General features: G+C 30.8%; 2 protein-coding genes across 6 annotated transcripts in view; one reads left to right on the top strand and one right to left on the bottom strand.

Annotated features, from left to right (window-relative positions):
• alpha-Man-IIb (alpha-Mannosidase class II b) overlaps window positions 1-23,329 on the top strand; it is a 184,857-nt gene that overhangs the window by 118,333 nt on the left and 43,195 nt on the right. The gene's annotated exons all lie outside the window — the stretch shown is intronic.
• On the bottom strand, window positions 553-2,704 carry LOC146873018 (uncharacterized). The gene is made up of 9 exons (XM_085657306.1): window positions 2,552-2,704; window positions 2,253-2,372; window positions 2,034-2,151; window positions 1,684-1,939; window positions 1,436-1,552; window positions 1,252-1,342; window positions 1,018-1,163; window positions 785-917; window positions 553-681 (listed from the first exon to the last, which is right to left on the bottom strand). The coding sequence occupies exons 1-9, from the start codon at window positions 2,645-2,647 to the stop codon at window positions 631-633; spliced, it is 1,128 nt and encodes a 375-aa protein (XP_085513432.1). The 5' UTR covers window positions 2,648-2,704; the 3' UTR covers window positions 553-630.

Here is a 23,329-nt window from a genome sequence, read left to right as displayed (position 1 = left end):
ATTTTTTTGTTAAATACACTAACCTGTATCCTTTAATAATTAATCCGAATTTAATTATGGAAAAAAAAAAAAAACGAAGAGGAGATCTTTTACGATTTAATCCCTCGTGTGAAATTTTTATAATACCTGTTAGTTCGCTTCTATTATTGATTAATTATACATAATTAATTAGACAGATATTTCTTCTGAGTGGTCATGCGGTGGTTGAATATTGTTAATGAATTTTTAACTATTATTTCAACTTTAGCCAATGACATGAGCGTTGTTTTCATCGTTTCTATTAAATTAATATTTTGATCGTCTACGATTCAATTTTCGTAACTCGAAGAGAAGAGATCGCATAAAAAAAGCAAGAAAATAAAACAATAAAGCGATTCGCAGGATAATAAGTTCATAGGTGAACAATACGGATGTCCTCTTAAAGACATTAAATCTTGCACAAACAAAATCGTGTTATTCGTATATGGATATTACATGTGACAACAATAAATCAATGATGAAATAACATTTTTAAAAATATCTCTATATTCATATATATATATATTTCTTCGTGCTGAAAATTAGACAATCGGTTTTTTCAGTATGAAAATAAGTTTGCAGCGAATTCAGTCGTCTTTAACGACCAATTGTTTAACATGTCTTGTAAAATACCATTGCAAAAGAAAAGGAATTTCGCATTATCTGAAAATATAGATTTTTATCAGTAACTATTAGTTATTGTTACTGATAACAGTAAAAAAATAACACATTTATATTACATTGCAATTAATGAAATATTTCTTACGTTCAAAAAAAGTTCATGCGACGCTACCATTGTTCCCATCATGGAAAAGTGACATGGATTCATAATTTTCATTGTTAACAGGAGCAACGCTTTTTGCGTTTTTACGGATAACTCGTAAAATGAAACTTGATAACTGTACAGATCGATTTATGAATTTGTATTTAACGAAACGTGCTTTGCCCATTAAAAAAAAAAAACAATGTCAACAATTTTGATATTCTACATTTACTTACATTTTTCTAATAACATTTGTGTTATGATCAATTATTCTTTGTCCTGAATAACAAACGACATATGTCATGAATATACTTCCGATAATATAGATACAATTTGATAACATTTTGCTCTTGTTTCCGTTGAAAGCGAGTAATTGAAAAAACTGCAACGAAATTGCTAATGTAATGTTAATTAATAAGAGAAATTCATTAAACGATTAATTACTATGAATTTATTTATATATTACTTACATGAAAAAAATCCATAATAATGATAATTAGTGCCAAAATTAATTCGATTAAATAAGTTTTGTTATATATGGAATTTATTAGATTTACGACACTTTAAACGGCCAAAAAGAAAATACATTAATATCATAATAATTAAGAGATTAAATCACTGATAACTATGTGTCTAAAAATTTAAAATACAAACTTTATCGCGCCATTGTAATATTTTACGACAAATACAATCGAATTGTATTCTTTTCGATATGCACTTTCAGATCTAAAATGATACGATTTCCTTTGAATTGCTTGTTCTATCTTTATTCTATAAAAAAAAAAAATAAAAAGATATTAATATATATGTAAGAAAAGAAAATAATATTTTTTTTCTTTTTTTATTTAATATCATTCAATCATATCAAACGATATTTTTTTTTTTTTTTATTGATTACTCACGTGACGACGTTTAACAAAGCACACGTGTACTGTACGAATGATGCATACGTCGAATAATGTGTAACTCCAACAGCACATATAATACTTACCAATACAGAAAAGATCAAAAGCATAAAATAATAACAAATTTTATTTGTGCATACATAATCAATATTAAGTGGCAATATTAATCGAGTATCGTTCTTCATTACATCGTACGCATTAGCGTATAATATGTACGGGAATAATAGAAAAATAATTATAAGATAAAAGACAACTGAAATATAAAATAACTATCAGAAGAGATTATCAAAATTATTTTGTTACGCATAAATCAAAGGGATATTTGAAATTTATTTTTTTAAACTTACATGCGGTCATCAATGTACACAATCTATCGATTTTAGCATATTTTAGTATTACCATTAACTCCTGTTGATTCTCTAACATTAGCCAACAGGAACTGATGTGATCCAATATTTCTTTCACCTATAGATATCGAGCAATTTTTTTTTTTTTTTTTTTTTTTATAATATTTTATAGCTTAGTCAAACGATAATTTGATATATATATATATATGGAATACAAACTTTCATGATATTGTAGTTTAAACTCCAATAACAAATTGAGAAGCATAAATTCGGCAAAAATAACTGCATCATTTCGATGATCGATTCCACATTTGAATCGGATACGATGAACATAAATATCTTACGGATAAGTAAACGATAAATATTGATTATTAAATTTATTTAACTTTATAAAAGGACGGAAGATTTTCTATCTTCGATATTTCTCACGTCATTTAATTTACTCGCAAAATTAAATATAAAATTAAAATTTAATTGAAACGCGATAAAGCGTGCTCGTTAAAAATTTTAATATTTACCTGATATAATATAGTAACTATTAGGATGAAACTTATCAAACGAACTCGAACCAATCGTTTGGATAACTCTTGATAAGGCCATAATCCAACGAACATGAGTAATCGACGACTGGAAACATAATAATGATTTTGAAAGTAATCTATACTCTTTGAATACATAATATCGTCTGTCTGTCGTGCGACTATTGCAAACGCACATGACTCCTCCAGCCCATCTCCTACCCCTTTACATCCCACGTATGCACGTACTTTTTTATGCATATCTAATCGTCCCTCTGATAAGAGGAAACGTCATGATTGTACTTTAATACGAAAAAAAAAAAAAAGAAAATTTCTTTCATATATATCCCTTACGTAAAATCATTAAAAAGTCAAATGGTTTTCTCCCCTAAACACCGAACGCTCGTATACTTCTCATACATAAATAATTAAGCAAGTGTTTCTTCCCGGCAATTGACTAATGTAAGCTATTCCTGTATCTTACATAATGTAATACCCATCCCCTTCTATAGAGGACATGCGCGTTAGATTTCAATTACGACGAGTATATCTTTCATTTCTTATAATTCTCTATATCTACTCTGTATCTATGGAAAAGGCATTACAGTCCTCTCTTGAAGGAAAACTTTCGATTTATCGACTTGGGTGGTAGCGACAAAGCAGTCAATCGTTAACGGGAAAGAAAACCTTTTCTACAACAACCACCCCTTCTTTTTCAACACTTTACTATACATTGGTACGTATAATATCGTCTTCTATATTATACACTTTAATTTCTTTTTCATCGACGTACTTGATTTCTATCTTTCTTTCTTTCTTTTTTTTTCTTTTTTATTCACACATATATATATATATATATATATATATATATATATATATTTTTTATTCTTTTTTTATTATTTCACCTGAAAGTTTCGTATCTTAAATTTTGGAAGTCTCGCACGTGCACACCTTCAATAATTCATAGCACTTTCTCCTAAGGGCCACATATCATCATTGAGAAATATTTATCCTTGAGAACTCGTTGGATATTACTTAAGAAAATGCATAAATAAAAAATACATTGCCATCTTTGTCCGAGCTTATTAATCAAGCACGTAGTCTTCAATAAGGTGTCGAGTTAGGACAATAAATGAACAATAAAAGTAGACTCCTAGACAAAATGAGCTTTGAGTTTTGTCTGGCGCCTATCCTTCAAATATCAATGCAACACACGATCACCAGGACAAAGGACCAAACATGAGATTGTTTAAACATTTCTAACGAACTATACTGATACGACCATGACAAATAAGGACTATTGTTTCCCTTTTCAGGTACTTTTTACCTAAACTATTTTCTCCTCTTCCATTTCCCTTTCCTAATTCATTATTACTTTCGCGGATAATTCGAGAGAAATCAAAAGTCAGCTGCATCAAAGCGTTCAAATTCATCAGTAAGACAATCGAATCTTAGCAACGACACTGGCTATACCTCATTCCAAGATAGCCAACACAATTAATTACACGTAATGAAACAAGCGATAATTATATCTGATTTCTTCGAAATACATTTTATTATAATTTCAATTCGCAAAGTATTCTTCATCGCGCATTAATTTGGAACAACGCGGCTAACAACATTTTGGTGAGGATCTTCAACAGTTTCTAAATCTTGTTCCGGCGATTTTATTCATTGCAATCAATGGATCTACGATATTGACAATTAGGAAAGATTTTTTGTGCGAATCGATTATCATCGCTGATCCGACGCAAGAGATGGATCTGAACGCGCTCTCGTAGTTCCTTTTTTTTCCTTTTTGAATTCATTTGGTACAGTCCATTATCGAACGGCGAACAACGTTGCACGCTCTATGACAACGTTAATAATTTCGTCAATTTCGCGTAATCCGCAGGGAGTCTATATAATAAAAAAAAAAAAATAAAAAAAAATAAAAAAGGAAAAAAAAGGAAAATCCATATGGGTCACGAGACGCATCGGTATCAAATAATAGCGGTAGAGGGAGGGTGAAGGGGAAGGTATTGTCCTCTTCTACGTTACTCTCGAAACGGATAAAGATCCACGAGTCGTTTGCCCACTTATATATATTTCAAAGAAACGAAAAGGAAAAAGGAAGAAAACAAATTCTAAATCCGAAAAGGCAAAGAGATATAAAGTGAGATTCGAGCAACACTCGGACTTTTTCAACGGCATAAAAAATTTCTAAGAATAAACTAGTGAAGTTAGATTTCGCTAACGTGGGGAGGAGAGGGAGAAAGAGAGAAAACAAAAAAAGGAATAGTAGGAAAAGTGAGGAAAGAAAACTGCAGGTACACTTTACTTCCCTATGGAAAATTAGTTTCTTGCCCGAAGTCCGCGCACTTGAAGCAGTCTCATTAATTATGTAATCACGTTTCGTTTCGCGCGTGCCTCTTCTCTCCCTTACCTCCCGTTACCGTTCGTGAGAACAAACATCTTTCCATTCTCTTCTGAAACTATTTCTCTCTTTCTCTCTCTCTCTCTCTCTCATACACTCATCTGTCTCACGTTTCTCAGTAACGTTAAAGCAAGTTTTCCAGAAGAATGAGAGAGAAAGGTGTCGTAAAGTTTGTAGAACGGTTTCTACGAAACGACTCATTGAATTTTCTCTCCCCTTTCTTCTTACTTTAAGTTCTTCTTAACAGAGAGAGAGAGAGAGAGAGAGAGAAGTGATACGCAGGTGGAAAATTTGAATAACCAATTGTTGAGATTTCAAATGGGAAGAATAAGAAAAGAATGCGATGCTTCTTTCTATCTTAATAAGCTAAGAGTCTTTCTTCTTCTCTTCGTTTATTTATTCTTTTTATTATTATTATTATTATTACTATTATTATTATTGTTTATTCGTGTAATAGATCATAATTAACAATTACTATATTTCCAACATTTAATTAATTTGTAATTAGCAATGATGCAAACACACAAAACACATACATCTTGAAGTTAACAAAACCGTATGGAAACAATGTCTGAATAAAAAAAAAAAATAAAAGAAGAATAAAAAACAGAAAAAAAAGAAAACTATAATAAAGCATCAGAATAGAAAATAAGGAATATACGAAATTACTTTGAAATTTTTAATTTCTCATAAATCACAGAAACATGTTCTAGAACGATGAATAATCGCTCGGTACTATCCGAAGGTTAATTATCGTCGGATCAGGATACGATTTCCAGTCCAGCCCTACATTATTTCACAATATATATATATATATATATATATACATATATATGTAGAATTACTTTTACGTATATGTAGGTAATTTACACACGTACGTGATCGTACGTACGTGTTTACGAATGTGCGATCATAGCAATGTCACGGTGATTAATTTTATCGTGCGGTATTTCGTGTTGCTCTTGTAAAGAATTCTCCTCCCCCTCCAGCCTCCGCCCTACCCATATACAAATACATTCACATATATATGGGATGTTGAATAGGTCGGTGTGTTCGTTATCAAACTGTCGCATCGTTTCACCGATGCAAAGTACCCAAGCGCGCAAGCGTTAATTTGCGAAAACACGCTTTCACGACGAGTTGACAGCCTCTGGACGTTCACGTTTGCTACGTTTGGACACTTGGCACGACAGTTCCCTCTCTCTCTCTCTCTCTCTCTCTCTCTGTCTCTCTCTCTCTCTCTCTCTCTCCATTCTCTCTCTCATTCTCTTTCACTCATTCTTCTCATGCACAATTGTTGTCTTCGTTCCAGTCACGAAATTCGTTTTTCACCGCTCGTTGTTGTAATTTTATTCAGAGGGATCGATAAGTTAAGCCGCCAACCAACGTCACTATGATTACACCCGAGACAAAATTTTGTCATTTAATATTTTATATATCGTATATTTATTAATTCCGTATACGAAGAACATTGGATTCATTCAAAGTGCATAAAAGAAATTTCAAATTTATTTTATAAATTATTAATCCAGCAGGTGTTCCAAAAGGAACGAATGAAAAAGGAAAAGGGAAAAAAAAGAAAGAAAATAGAATGCAAAATTAAAGAAAATTAATTATGAGATACGAATGCAATCGATTTTTACGTTTATTATTATTATTATTATTATTAAAAATAAAAATAATAGGGAAACATTAGTTTCGGATTATTAATTCACTTCGTTCGTCTGTATTGTTTAGGAACAAGGGCAGAGGGGAAAAGAGAACCGGTCGTTAATCATTCGGCCTCGAAATATTTCATACGGAGAAAATCAATATCACGAAACAATTCGTTCGTTTTCTAAAGCTAATATTTAATTTCGTATCTTTTTCCACCTTTAACCAACCCCATAAAAAAAAAAAAAAGAAAAAAAAAATAGAAAAAATAAAAAGATAAAAGATGTATATAACAAATAATGAAAACATATTATTCGATAGAACGAATTTTACAAACGTTGATCAGTATGCGAGTTAATTTAATGAATTTTTATCACTTTAACGAAATCGAATAACACTCTCGGAAAATAAATGTTTTAACATATTTATTCCCAACATATGTGTCTACAAATGGTTGCGTACGAACTATAAAAAACCTATTTATAAATAAACATCAAATTTCAAAATATGATAAAATCTTATTTCTCAATCTACTGTAATTAACATATGTTATATATTTTTTTTTTTATCTATACCCACATCCGTGCAATTATATTTACAAATGTTCGTAGAAAGTAAAAAAATCTGATTAAAATTCAATGTATTGCTTGTATTATAACGAGTTATAAATAAAAAAGAACAAAATAAATAGAAAGGAAAAAAGAAAAAAAGAAAATATTAAGACATATTGCAACTTAAAAGCAAATAATTTTCATAATCAATCTAACTACGTACATTATGACGTAGTCATTTACGTAGATTCATAAATCTATCTATTTTTTAAGATAAACAAAATGTCAATATTTTCAATGGGGATTGAAAATTTTCTTTCGTTATTAAAAATATATCGAAGAATTCGTAAGCGTTTGAATATATAATTAAACGTCAAAATGATTAACCTTAATAAGCCTTCTCTAATCTCGTCATTGTTTCGCCGTAGATAAAGCTATTATTAGTGGCACGAGCCGGTCTCGTGACGTTGCTTGAACCTGACCCTGTCTCGTGTCTCGAGAACGAGCATGCACGTTCAACTCTCTCTTGTCTATATCGTGCTAGTTATTCGTCTATGCTCGTACGAGTTTTACAACGCTTTAGCCTCTTCGTGTGTGTATGTAATATAATAGATCTCGAAGTTTATAATCATATATATATATATATGTCAACGACTTAATTAATTATTATAGAGGCCAACGTCGGATCACTTTTCTCTTCGTTATTACAGAATGGCGATTACTTATATTTTTGTTTTCTTTTTTTATTTAAAAAAATATTATCTAACTTTCGTTGATTTTTATTAAAAGAAAAAAAAGAAAAAATTATTTATAAAAATGAAAATAAAAAAATAACTAAAGCAACGGACTTAGAATTTCTAATAGTTTTTTTCTTTCATTCTTTCTTTTTTTTTGTCCCATCAGATCGATAATGACAATTCATTATTTAAGTAAAAAACGATTGAAAATAACTTGTTCGTAAATAACAATAAGTCATTGATCTGATCGATAAATACCATTGTTAAGCACCGATTAATTCCTAAAACTACTCGGAGAGAGTCGTTTTTTATTTTTTTTTTATTTTTATATTTAATCGTCCTGCAAATGTGTTTTCCTTCTCTATTTTTCTCCCTTCATTCTCTCTCTCTCTCTCTCTCTCTTTCCCACTCTTTTTCTCTCCACCAAGAGGAAAAGAGAACATTTTCGATCACATTGAGCTTTCGCCTCGTTTGGCTCGCATTGCGTAAACGGCAAGAAAGCCCTAGGACAAAGGGGGAAGCTTTCAAAACGATTAACCGGCTGCGACGCGCTTGTAACTTCGTTTTATATGCGCTGACAAAGACAAAAGGGATGCTACCATTGATGTATGTGTAAGTAAGTAAAGTACATATGGTTGGTACGCGTGTGCTGCGTATGCAATAGCACTGCTAGAGGATGCATCGATAAACTTGGAATTCAGTTTAACAATAGCCGCTTTTTGAAAAATTTCTAGGTGAGAGTTTGTGGAACTAAACGATTCCTAGGAAGGGATTACTATTGGTAAAGTAATTAACGTAAATCTTACTTTCGAAAGTTCGTTATGAACTACTTTTAAAATCGTCTTCTTCCTCTAGTAATTTCGCAGATCTTATTTTCTTCTCTCTCTCTCTCCCTCTCTCTCTCTCTCTCTCCCTCTCTCTCTCTTATTATTTCGTATTCCATAATTCAAATAAGATGGATATACTCTAACGAGAAGTTTAAAACTCGCTCATTTATTATCTTATTAACAGTGGTTTATTACGTTGTTAGTTGTTTATTAAACTTTGTTATATAATCAAATAAAAATATTATTGGAATAACATTTTTATCAATATATTGCATACAATTAAAAATATCGACGATTAATGTTCAAACAATAAATCCGTAGATCGTTCGAATATAATCGAACTTTTATTAAAAATGGCGCAATTATTGAATGGATCTCAGAGATCAGAGAAATAATAAATTTCAACGAGAACGTAAATGTAATGTAACAACGTTCCATCGCGTTGTTTGCGCGATTATGGAATTAGTTTAAATATACAGATATACATATAAATGTAATACGAATTTTAATATAAGGATATGGCAGCTTTAAATGTCACTTCCCCCTCCGATCTCAGTGGCAGCGAACTTCCGTGCGCGCGGCAGCTTGAAAAATGAGAAGCTTAATTTCAATTTGCCACATCGTTCGCACGCTGGCGAAAACCTCGCGTGATTCTCGTGCTATCGCGACCTACGATAACTAACCTCTTTCCTCTCTCTCTCTCTCTCTCTCTCTCTCTCCCTCTCTTTCTCTCTCCCTCTCTTTGCTTATCTTCATCATCATCACGAAGTTATCGATTTGTACGAAACTAGCTCGAACAGGAAGAGGATAAGTTCGAAGAATATAAGAAAATAAAAGTGAACATTTTGATATCACTTTATCATGTTTAATTATTTATTCATTCATTTTTATTTCTCCTATTTTTTTTTTTTCTTCTTCTTCTTATATAGTATACGTTTAATCAATGAATTACCACATAATTGACCTTCGTACAAATCTCCATAGATTGATTCTACTAGGATCAATTCGCCATTTTAATTATCCAATATCGAATTTGATTAACACTTAAATGAAAGTTATATTTATTATTAATTTGTTCAACAATTAACGAAATTACAAAATAAAGAGAGCGAATTGAACTGGATCACTTTGACACAGTGAAATCGTATTTTTTTACTCAATCAAACATTATCGACATCACGACTGGGATGACGATCAAACCTATTACTCGTCGAACAAATTAAATGACGTTTAATCGGACGAAAATATCACTTTTGCAAAGAGAGAGAGAGAGATCACCATTTTCTCCTCTCTCTCTCTCTCTCTCTCTCTCTCTCTCTCTCTCTCTCTCTCTCTCTCTCTCTCTCTCTCTCTATCATTCTCTCGGTAAAAGAGGAAAAGAGAAACGAAATGGAGATATGCGTACGCAATATTTGTAGGAGTGTGTAAGTGGGCCCACTAACTGAATGGTTGACTGAAGTTTTTGGGGGAGGATTACTAGCGCAACGTCGACCGAATAAATTTCATCGACAGATCCGAACAATTGCCCGTCCAATGAACCGTACCACTTCGATCGAGTTTTCCTACTCACTATACTTCCATTCTTTTCTACTTCTCTCTCTCTCTCTCTCTCTCTCACACCTTGCATCTCTGTCTACCTTTGGATAAACGCAAGCGAATTTTAGCAAACGTCACACCACGAAGCTTTCGATCCGATAGAGAAATTTATGGTCGATTCGAGAACCATTTCGTTATAAATTACATCGATTCTTCTCGACGCATCGTATTTTCCACATAGGTATGTACGTACGTACGTATATATATATATATGTACGTATATATATATATATGTATGTATGTATATGTATATATATATACGTTAAGGTTTGTACAAAATGGCTACTATCAAGATCGTTCTTGCTAACTTCGTTTTCCCACAATTCTATCGATATCTTTCTCTCATAATCTTACGAATAAGTATTATCGAAACATTGACGTAAATGTGTTTAAAATTAACGATCTGGTATAATGGACTTTATCGGTTATTATTAAAAAGTATGAATAAAAAATATGAAACTTGATAAAACCAATAAAGTGTATTATTAAAACGTTGAACGACGATTTTTATTTTTCAATGTTATCGTTGCCAATGTTCTCTGGATTTTGGGATTGTGAAAGAGAAACGAAAGAATAATTACTTGTTATTTGTGTTAATATAACGATACTAAATTAATAAATAAAAGTAATTGATTGGGAAATATGCCACAACAATAAATGATCATTGTTGGGTTACTTTGGAAGTGACATACGAATTTTATAAACAAATCCATGTTGTCACGTCCAACGTAAAATACGATTTAAAAAAGTTAACAAAGTTTTTATTTCTTTTTAATTGAATATGAATAAATATTATATATTACAACATGAATGATTATATATTCAACGTAATGGTGTACGATTACAATGCATATAATATATGAAAGTTATATGATTTATTATTTTACAGGAAACATTGATATAATCACGTTATTATGCCATTATATGCGATTATAATAACATTATATATTATATATCATATACTATATTATATTACTATATATATTATGTATTCGCTATTGTTCTTATCTCGGCGATTGTTCTCGGTCAGTATTAACGTTTAAAAATTCAATATTTCCTAACAATTTGAACCTTTTATCTCGTGATAATAACAAACAAAAGTGTCACAAAGCGTTCGATTAGGAGGATAAAAGATTATAATCCCATATGGATGAAAGGTCCGTTAAATGGAGAAAAAAAGTTCGAGGATTGCCACACTAATTCTTCATAAACGGAAGTTTGCCAAATTCTTTTTTACTCGTCAAATAAAACCAAGAGAGAAAGTGAGAAGAAGAGAGAGAGAGAGAGAAAGAGAGAAAGAGAGAAAGAGAGATAAAAAGCTTTCAGAGTTTTTGAACCTCACTTGACTCCACTCAAACGGCACACAGCGTATTCGTACTTCTGGGATGCGTTGACTTTTTCATTTCGGATTATCCAGAAAGCGATCCTAACGATGGTGGCTCGCTCATGGAGGTAGAGGAGGTACGGATTACGTGTGCAACATCGATTGGATTAATTTCGTCGGCTGAAGCGAACAATCGGCTCTCGACTACCGTTTCCATTTCTCTCTTTCTCTCTCTCTCTCTCTCTCTCTCTCACTTTCAATGAGTGAAAGACAAAGAGAGAGAGAGAGAGAGAGAGAGAAGGAGAGAGAGAACAACGAGCAGCACTATATTGGCCCTATGGTCTTTCTCATAGACAAAGACCTCAGGTTAATAGACGACGACGTGCATTATTACGACTAATACGACCAACTAATACTCGCTTATCTATTTTCTTGAAAAAGAGAAAAAGAAAAGAAAAAGAGAAAAAGAAATGAAAGAAAAATCGCCGAAGACGATTAATCGGTGAAAATTCATGCACCGATATATTTACATACCCCTCGCAATTATTGACTTTTTAAACGATTTTTAACTCTTTCATTTCTGTTTTTATCGTTTCGTTTATCATACATGATTGTTTGAATTATCAATTGAATTAATTAGAGACATTTCCCGTCCTCATATATTCTCTGTTATTATTGATTAAAAATAATAAAATATCTCGTATTAGTGGCATATCTCTAATGAAACGTAAAACGATGGATTATTTACTATTGAAATATATTATTGAAATGAAATGAAATAAAATTATAATTAATGAAAAATATGATACGATGCAGAAATATTTAGTGAGAATAAATAATACGTAAGAAGGAAAAAAACGCACGATATTGCCGGTGGTTATTGATGTTTGTGGTCGGGACTTCTCCATTTTCGCAAACACTTACGTATCTTAATGGGTCTCGGCAAGTCTAGCCCGAAGCAGACGCCTTTATGTCTCGAAGTATTCCTATCTTTTTCCTCTCTCTCTCTCTCTTTTTCTTTTACTTTATGTCAAGTGTCTCTCGGTAGATAACCAACGCGTTCTTGGAAAAAGATCGTGAAAGTAAGATAAGATAATGAAAATAAATCTGAATAATCTGATCCTTTCGTTTCCCAAGTAACTCGCAATATTTTAATCTCACGATTATTTACAGAAATTAAAATATTGAAAATAATATTACATATTTACCCTTATTCAAACTCTTCGATGATATCCTACAAATACGTGTATATTTAATAGTATATTTAACTGTATATATAGGAATCGATTTAATGAAATAAATGAATTAAAATTACATACACGAATATTTAACTTTTCTCGCGATAAAGAAACAAATATATTGTTTGTTTCTTGTTTCAGTAAAAATCGCTTATCTGATCGGACAATGAAAATTCGTCATTTATATTCGTCGATCATCAACGATCAAAATGACAAATATATTTGTCATTTGTTTCCCGTAGTAAATAAATGGCTCTCGTTTCTTCAAATCGAAATAAATACTGTCACAATCAATAGTCACTGTCGCGGTCATAGTCATCGAGATCACTTTTATATCCCAATATTTTCAATGTCAATTAAATTTAGATTAATCTGACTATGTAGAAGCAAGTAAATTAAAATAATCCATGCAAATTAACGAAAGATGAATTTATATAATTTATTCGAAATAATAAAAAACAAAACGAAAGGAATAAGAAATAAAAAACAAAAAGTCTTTTGGAATATTATTTGAAGTTTGTAAAGTTAATAAAAACAAAAAAAAAAAAAGGTAAAACCAGCTACGTATGACTTTTGTAATATTCATTTCATTCGTATAATTTTTATATTCATTTCGAAACTTCATTAACGAAACTTATTTCGAGCGGTATCATTCGTTAAAAGGAAAATTTATTATTCGTGTAAAAAAAGGTTTGGAAACGAAATAATTTGAGTTAAAGTAATGAATTACAATGAGAATATATAACTTAATTAATGTATAATTAATTTTAAAATGATGCTTCGGGGAATAGAATGAAAGATCTGTTCGGTGTTTTATTAATAATTAAATTAGTTTTTTAAATTTCTCGATTTTTATTTTTGATACATTTTTATAACGTTCCATTCGTATGTAATTTTCAATATTTCTTTACAAATTCTCAGATTATTAACAGAGAATACTGATACGTATACGTAATGAATTTCTAATTTATATTTGAAAATTAATTTAATTAAATTAATTGTTTGCAATAAAAAAAAAAAAAAAAGAAAATATGGAAAATTAATATATATTCAACAGTTACATTAAAATAAATGTGATTATCTTAAAATTATGTTGTTTCTCATATAAAACAATAGATTCGTAAAATATTGGTCTTTATCGTGTTAAAGAATGATAGTATAAAAAATGCCATTCTGTTAAAAAATTATGTGCTAAAAAATTCGTTGTACTTCTCACTTCTTCATTTGCGTTTTAATTTGTTCGTTTATTCAAAGCACTTTATCCTTATTCGTATTATTTCATTTTAAATTGAAATAAATTTCATATGTCCCGTGTTCACCAAACGAAAAATTATTTTCGGTAAACGGATTGATATGAAGAAAAAAAGTAATTACTTAAAATGTACTAACTTAAATGGTTATTTAAGTATTTATTTTAAAAAGTACTTATTCAAATGAACGGTCATTTAACGGATCCTTCTTAACTTACGATTATATTAATTTATCCATGGAAAGATTACGATTAACGAATGTGAAGAAACATTTAATTTATTGTTACTATATAAAAGGGCAACCTTAATCAAAATTTTTATATGCAAAACGTTAAAGCTATTCGATCGTAAGACATTTTCTCTGTTGCTTTATTCATCTCATAATGTGCCTTTGCTTTCTCTCTCTTAAATTTCTCTCTCTCTCTCTCTCTCTCTCTCTCACTGTTTCTGATCTTTTCACTAAACGGAAAGCTCACTTTGTCGTTCTTTTTGCGACAGGCATCTGTAAGCTATCATCTCCTTTGTGTCGGCTCTTCTAATTTCTCCTTTTGACATCTTTTTTGTTCACGGAAATCAGACGAGCGACTACATAAAAAAGAATGAAAGTGTTTATCCATAATCGCGAGCTATTCTATTCTTTTTCTTTTTTGTCTTCGTCTAAAGAACAAAGGATATACATATATAAAGAGAGAAAGTGAGAAAGAGAGAGAAAAAGAGAGAGAGAGAGAGAGAGAGAACAAAGAAAAATGAGTGAATTTGAAGTTTCTTAAAAATTATTGTTCGAATTAATAATAATATTGTCAAAACTGTGTGCATTTGTTTTTTTTTTTTTCACAAGAGAGAAAGAAAGAGAGGGAGAGATTTATATACGAAAATTTAGAAGATTAATTTAAAAATAAATCTACGTGAAAGCCGATGTTTATCAAAGGTAACGCTAGTTTTAAAACTGACACTTTGAAATAGTCCAATATTCATTGTCTATGCACACACACACACACATACACACTCACGTACAGTCTCTGTCTCTGTCTCTCTCTCTCTCTCTCTCTCGCTCTCTTTGTCTCCTCTTTTTCTCTTCACTTTACCATTCGGGCTTTTGTATTAAGCATAGAATGTCTAGCTCGCATGAATATGCGTGACTTTCAAACGAGCAGGCTACAAAATTATTCGTTATATTTCTCGTCCGGCCGATCTCCGTGTAAAACAGAAAAAGAAAAAGAAAAAGAGAGAGAAAGAGAGAGAGAGATAGATAGATAGATAGAGAGAATAGATTTCATGTACAAATAAAAAATCTTGTTCGTAACGTTTGCAAATTATATCAGCTTTCTCTCTCTCTCTTTCTCTCCCTCTTTTCTTTCTCCTTTTAACTTTCGAGAAGAGTGATAAATTAAAATTCACTCGAAAATGCAAATGTCCGAATCACCGGAGAAATTGCGAAAGTTTGCTCTTGAATCGACGTCAAAGGAGAAAAATACATTTATGATAGAGAAAATTAGAGAGAGAGAGATGGCGAGACTTAAAAAAAAAAAAAAAGAAGAAAACAAAAAAACAAAAAAGAAGGGAACAAAAAGGAAAAAAAAAGAAAACTAAAAAAGCATCGATCGGCCAATATTACGTTCGTTTTTTAACTTTCCCATATCGGCGCTAGTCGATAGGCGAATTACGCGAACGGAAATTAGAAAACCTTCGAATTTTTGAAATAAATATCGCGGCCAATTCGTCGGATCGAACTAATGAAAATCTCGAACGAACGAACGGACTAGTTGACGCAAAACTTTTGAAATAGTTTTCTCATTCATTCGAATGAATTTGCTTGTTTACCTACGTGTAAGTGTGTGTGTATGTGTGTGCTATTCAATTTTTATGAACCTTTCTCTTTGTCCTTCTTCATTTCATAACTTTAATTCGTACTATTTTTATTACTCCATTCATTTTACCATGGTAATATGTATGCATAATATTTTTATAGTTTCATCGTACTCGAAACATTCTTCTTTTCTTTTTTTTTTCTTCTTCTATTTTTCTTTTTATATCTTTTTATACTCAAAATGAAAAATTATGTCTGTTATTAACTTCCAGCGTTCTCACTGAAACGCCCATTAAACAGAATTAATTATTTACGTATCAATTAATAACATAATTAAAGTTATTGCAAGTAAAAAAGAAAAAAAGAAAAAGAATAACAACATCTCGAACTATTTTTATTCTTAATATATAAACCATTTACAAGCCAAATTAGTTGAGCCTACTTTTTGAATTTTTCAAAAATGTCAAACCACTTGATGGAGTTTTCATTTTTTATATTCACAATAAATTCCCCTAATTTCCTTAATTTAATATCATTAAAGGATAAAATTCTTATGTCCATCGAATAAAAAATAATTTACTTCGGAAGCCAATTCGATTAACTCCATATTCTAATGTGAATCATTTAAAATAATGCAATTCGCAAATGCAGCAATAAGGTCTTCATACATTCTACAATGTTTATTTGAATTTATATTTTAAAGAGAATTATAAAAAGCAATTTATATTATTTCATAGCGTTTCTTCACATTTTTGTTTTATGGAGTTAATAGATTTGACAAATGTGAGAGGATCATATAATCTTATAGTACGCAAGTATGGACGTTGAAAATCGACGATGCCACAGAATCCAAAAAGATTCTTCGTCGAATCCGCAAATAGAAGAAGAAGAAAAAAAAAACATCTAACAATCCAAATAATCTCGACGACGCGAAACATCGTCGCCGTAGTGTCCGTACCCTTTTCGACTTGGCTTGGCTCACTTCGTGGCCATAATACGGAAATACAAACTTTTTCTATTATCCGCCCGTAAAACTTTCCATCGTGAAGCTATCGAACTATTCGATATATTATAGCTGCTGCTGCTGCTGCTGCTGCTGCTGCTGCTGCTACTACTGACGGTACTGCTGCATAAGAACTTTTATTTCGAGATTTCTCTTTTGCCATTATTCGTTGTCCTTTTTCAATCTTTTCTATCCTTTTATATTCTTTTTTATTTTTCTTTTTTTCCTTTTTTCATTCTCTATCTCCGAAATGTCTGATCTTTTTCTTTCGTTCGTTCTAATAATAATAATAATAATAATAATAATAATAATAATAATAATAATAAAAATAATAAAAATAATAATAATAATAATAATAATAATAAAACATATTTTTAACTGCTATTTATAAAATGTTGAGAAAAAGAAAAGAATTTGTTTTCTTTCTTTTTTATCTTTTAATAATTTATATATATTTATTATATATATATACATGATCGTTTCAGATAACAATAATAACAATCTCCAAATCAATACATATTTATACATACAAACGTATATACGTACGTGTATATGTATGAACATAACATGTTTTTTTTTCCCTTTCGAATTTGTTAAGCTTTGAATTACGTGCAAAACATCGAAAAAATATTCCTAGGGGCAAAAGTGCTTGTTGTGTTTCGATCTCCCTCTCATTCTTTTTATTCTTCTCTCGTGTCGTCCTTGCTTGTATTTTTTAGAAAAGGAAATATTTGCGACTAGACCGGTATGTAGATCTCGTATCTCCCAACACTACAGAGCTAGGATAAGCGCATTTTCTTGTTCGAATCGAACAACGAACGAAAATTAACAAGTAAATTAAATAACTCAGTAAAAAAAAAATTCATGATGATAAATGCAACAAATTCTTCGTTTCATTTTATCATGAAAATGTTCTCGTCGTTGACTTCGATATTTAAGATTCGCATCATTGCGTTGATTTCAATAATTTTCGAATAGATACGCGTATTTAATATTTTGCTTTTGCTTATTTTATTTATATAATCGATATCTTATGTTTATTAACATTAATACTTATTATTCATTCGACTGGCAGAAATTAGAAAAAAAAGAATACTGGTAAAAAGAAATTAATCCTTCATTAAAAATAATTAAATTCCATCGTATAAAAAAAAAAAAAAATAAAAGAAAATTGCATTCTAGACAATAGACTTATTTTTTTTTACATAAACTCGCCAGATTTTCAATTGTACTTTCAGTTATTGAACACTATGTATATATACATGAATATATATATATATATACATATATATATGTGTATATATATGTATATGTACATATATACATGGAAGTCTCGTGTATGCCGTAGAGAAGCCCCAGGAAAATCACTGGAACCATCGATTTCCATTTGCTCGTCGTATTTTCGATTTCTATTAAGGTATATTCCCAGAGTGCGGCTGGCTTTCCTCCACCACGTGCAATACATGCACTTATATATCTAACGTAACTACATATATGTATATAAACGTCTATGTGTGTGTATATACAATATATATATATATACGTCTTCGAATGAACACACGAGGGGCTTGTGCTTCAGGGGGTAAGTAGGTGAATAGGAAGGGAGAGTTAAGGTCGGCAAAGGGGTAGCGAGGTACCTACAACGTTGTACGTGACCCAATTGAAAAGTCGATATCATGAAATTCAACAATGGAAAAAGTGGCTGAATCTACTCTTTACTATTCTCACTTTTAACATTTCCTTATTTACTACCCTCGTTTATCGATTTTTAATATTTATCATTATTCTTTACATAGACAAAATATATATATATATATATTTAGAATATTTGTGGATAATAGTCATAGGTATATTATAGTGAGTAGTATTATTCTTAATCGATTTCTTTTTTCTTCTTTAATTTTCTTCTTCCTTCATGTGACGAGAACTTTATAAAATATATATATATATATAATATATTTTTTTATAAAATAATAATATAATATATATATATTTTTTTTGTATAATGCATCTTTATTTAGATAATTATTTAAATAAATGAAAGACACATATGTATCTCTAGATTTTCATCCTTTATATCTCGTTTTTTTTTCCATTTGGTTATTTTTATTTTACCATCTCTTTCATTCCTCGAAGGAACGTTCCAGGCCCCTCTGATCCTCTGAAAAGCAACTACATTGATAGGCGGATCCTCTTTCGTACCACGAGAGGATAAAAAGGTGTTCTTCCAGCCGTGTTGCTGCTATTCGATAGATAGGAAGACTCCGAAACTCGAAGAATAGAGAGAGAGAGAGAGAGAGAGAGAGAGAGATGAAACTCTCAGCTTCTTCTCTTCTTTTCTACGTAAGTTGAATTCGGTAAGACGTAAGGTTTTCTTTCCTTCTTTTTTTTCCTCTCTATCGAACGATTCAACTCGGACAAGACTTTGTTGTACCCCTTGGTGATGGTTTTCCTTAAATCGAAATGTCCAAATTCAAGAAGAATTTTCTTCGAACGAAGGCGACGTTAAAACGTTGCAAGTCTTCCCTTTGTATCCCCCTTTTCGATTTATTTAACCATCATTCGTTCAATCAATATTGTCACGCGAAAGAGTTTTTTTTTTTTTAAAGCAACAAGAAAAGAAATAAGAAAAAAAAGAGATATATAAATTACAATTGAACTCTGGTATCATGTCAAAGCAAAGATACATATATATATATAAAAAGAAAGAAAAAAAAAGAAAAATGAAGAGACTTAATAACGTACAAATAGAACTTAATTGATAATTAAAAAAGCATATTTAATTACATGGGCAAAAAATACCTTTGTTTCTTTGTCTAGTTATTTTTTATAGTCTCCGTTTTTCCTCTGATCCAAAAACCTTTTCCTTTTCTTTTCTTTTCTTTTCTTTTCTCCTTTTTTTTTGCTCTCCTCATCACGCGCACATACATACGTACATACATACATACATTCGTATGTATACTCCATCTTCGTTCAAAAATAGTGGAAGTGAACGCGTGTAATTTAACCCTCGCAGCTCATTGAAATAGAAAAGTAAACAGGTCTCCGATTGATAAAACGGTAAACGTAAAATTAAAGTGGATGATTTGCTCGAGGCTATGCATATTATACAGAGCGAACGTACATAGATCCACGTTTTCTCGCATGTAAAACGTTCAAAACGAAAAGCTCTTACCCTTCCGACGTCCTTGGAAAGAGTCGAGAAGAAATACGATGTCGACGTTCCCTCAGGAGAAGAGGATAGTAGAAAGAAGAAAAAAGAAAAAAAAGAAAAAAGAGAGAGAGAGAGAAAGAGAAGGAAACGTCCTCTCGAAAGTCTTTTATTTATTTATCGTTAGTCGAGTCGACGACGACATCGAGCACCGAACGCCGAGCTCGTTCATAAAACTTGCACCCTCGTTTATCCGCGAATATTCACCCTTTCTACCCTCCGGCTAAACTTTCGAGGACATCTCATCGTCCCGCAACGATTCAACCATTTCTTTATCTCGCACGGAAAATCTCGTTTATTTCATTTGAAATCTCATAATTATGTGACATTAATATCTGAAGATTAATAATTTTTCATTTCTTTTCTTTTTTTTTTTCCCCCTTCTCTTTTTTCATTTCCTTTTCTTTATCCTTTTATTTTTTCTTCTTTTTTTTCCCTTCTTTTTTTTATATACCATAGTTCAATTTATTAATTTACTCTTTGTTGTTTACAAATATAAAATTTCCTTTCGAAAGTATCAAAGCTTCCTCGAACTTTTTCAAGAAACATTTCTCTTCATTCTTTTTAAATGTCGTTTTAATCGTTTCGATATAAACGAACGACATTATCAATAATGAAATATTTGTAAATGTTTTTAAATTTCGACGAAACAATTGATAATGTAATATTTGTGATTAAAGGAAAAGTTTATGGATTTTGTATTAGATTAATCACGATGGCATAAATAAATTCGCGTTCTCGATATCGGATCGCGTTAATGGATGGAAACCTTAGGAAAGAGGAAAAAAAAAAGCTTTTTCAGTTGTTCCAGAAACCTCAGTAGAGGATTAACTATAGCTGTATCTGTGATATTCGTATATATATATATATAAAAGTAAATGATCAAGTCTAGTAAAAAAAAAAAAAAGAAATCTTTTTCTCTTTCTTCTTCTTATCGAACAATATTCCAATAGTTTTATAAGATTTTTTTCACGATATGTATAAATGCATTCGCATTATCGCAAACTCTAATATATCTTCAAGGTCTCCGAGCATAGATATAGTAGACCTAAGGTCGAATTTCTCCTAAGCGCCTTAGAAGCTTTGTCGTTTCAAGTTCAAGATGGTCGACGACGACAATCCCCTTATTCCCTCAACAAGGCTGTTGCATCTTCGTCCTCGATTCGTTCAATCGATCATAGAGAAATACACTTTCCCTTTCCCAAATATCTTTCCCAAATAATTATAATAATGTAATTAATAATTTATGATATAATAATGTAATAAAATATAATTATTTATGTATATTACGTTATTGTTATAGTAATAATAACAATAATTACGTATTATTATTATTATTATTATTATGAAACGGTAAATATTATTATACAAAATAATTTGAACTGATTAGAAAAGTAACTTGAGGAAACAATATTAAATCAAAGACAAATTGTTATTTTAGAAATACCTAGTTAGTTGCAATGTATATATACATGGTAAAGAAATGCATATGTATATATATATAGAGAGAGAGGGGGGGGATGGGAAGATGAAAAAAAAATCACCGACACATTATTTTATATCGGAAAGTACCCGAACGTAGAGTGGAATTCGCTTCTGGCGAGGCAATGTAATCGGACGAATGCATCGCAATGTGCGACGGTGGTGGCTGCCGTTGCAAATCATACATCGTGTGCCATGGCGTGGCAAATGAAATTTATGTCGGCTGCATAATGCGTTTTTGCGGCCACGCACTTCGGCCGAGGTTGGCTTTACGAAGTGAAATCCGCTGCCATTTTGTTGACGACGGCCAACTCCATAACATGCATATATTCCATAAAAATTTCGTTGTCGTTGTCGTTGTCGTTGTCGTTGTCGTTGTCGTTGTCGTGGTCGTTGTCGTTGTGATATCTATGTCAATGATCGCTCATTATTATTCGACTCGGCAAACTTTTACGATCTCGTTCTCGCTTCTTCTACCTTGTGGATAATGTATTGGGTAATTGGAGAAAGTTTACATTGCTTTTTTTTGTTCTTTTCTCTTTTTTTTATGTCCTTTTTTTCTTTTTTATGTATCAAATGTTAAATCGTATTCAGAGCATTACTCAACGATTAATAACTTTCGAAAGTTATTAATTAATGGTATACATTGATGGAATACTAAATAGAAGTTGTTGCGATAAAATAACTTTTCAAAGTACTGAAAATGAATAGAGTCCATTAATGGAATATAATATATATATATATATATATATATATATATATATATATATATAAAAGATAGAAAATAAAATTTAAAAAAAAGAAAAATTAGAGCACGCGGAAAAAAATCATCGAAAATAATCGAAATACGTTTTATATGAGTTCAATAAAATTCATGGAAAATTTGTCCGTGTTTCGTTCTTCAGTCGACAATATCATCCTCTCTTTCTCTCTCTCTTTCTCTCTCTCTCTCTCTCTCGCTCTCGTACGATTTCATTCAACTTAATTCGATTTGCTTTAATCCAATCTCATTTGATTTCATTTTGATCAATTTAATAGCTCAGCAATCGAGCTACCCATGTTCTACCGGGGATAAATTTACTAGAACATCATTAGATCGACGTACGATTAATTACAATGAAAATTACTGCCATCGTCCACGATCGAGACATCGTTCATGTAATAAGGTAGTTATTACATCCTACGAAAATCAACGAAGTACGAGACTACAAACAGAAAAATAAAAATCTGCTGATGATCGTATGTGTGATATTAAAAAAAAAAAAAAAAAAAAAAAAAAAAAAGAGAGAAAGTAAAGGAAAAAGAAAAGAGAAAGCATTGCAGAAACAAATAGGGGGGGGAAAAAAAAGAAAGAAATAAACTCGACAAAAATCTTGATAAGACTATCAAGATCTTGATAAAACAAACAAAACTCAGATATAAAAAAAAAAAAAAGAACGATAAAAATGAATTTGAACGATATTATTATAATATAAATAATAGTAATGTAAGAATAGTTATCAATAGTTTTATAGATATATATATATAATAAAATCAAAAAAAAATTCGTCGATGTACGAATTATCTCTTTTTTTCCTTTCCAAATCGTTAAGCAATATTTTCATTTTGCATATTTAACGATTAATAATTACAACGGATTATCTTAAAACTCTAATCTTACGATACGATGTGTGATCATTTAAA

The sequence above is a fragment of the Vespa mandarinia genome, chromosome 5, assembly GCF_050613455.1.
Source record: "Vespa mandarinia isolate Hongniang chromosome 5, ASM5061345v1, whole genome shotgun sequence".
In the NCBI taxonomy this organism is placed as follows: domain Eukaryota; kingdom Metazoa; phylum Arthropoda; class Insecta; order Hymenoptera; family Vespidae; genus Vespa; species Vespa mandarinia.
The sequence above is the reverse complement of the archived record's forward strand: the minus strand, read 5'-3'. Positions and strand labels throughout refer to the sequence as shown.

Coding starts and splice junctions, on each gene's coding strand:
- LOC146873018 (XM_085657306.1), bottom strand. CDS start 2,647: ATGTTCGTTGGATTATGGCCTTATCAAGAGTTATCCAAACGATTGGTT. Junction 2,373..2,551: donor TAGTTACTATATTATATCAG/GTAAATATTAAA, acceptor CTTATCCGTAAG/ATATTTATGTTCATCGTATC. Junction 682..784: donor CGCATGAACTTTTTTTGAAC/GTAAGAAATATT, acceptor CTATATTTTCAG/ATAATGCGAAATTCCTTTTC.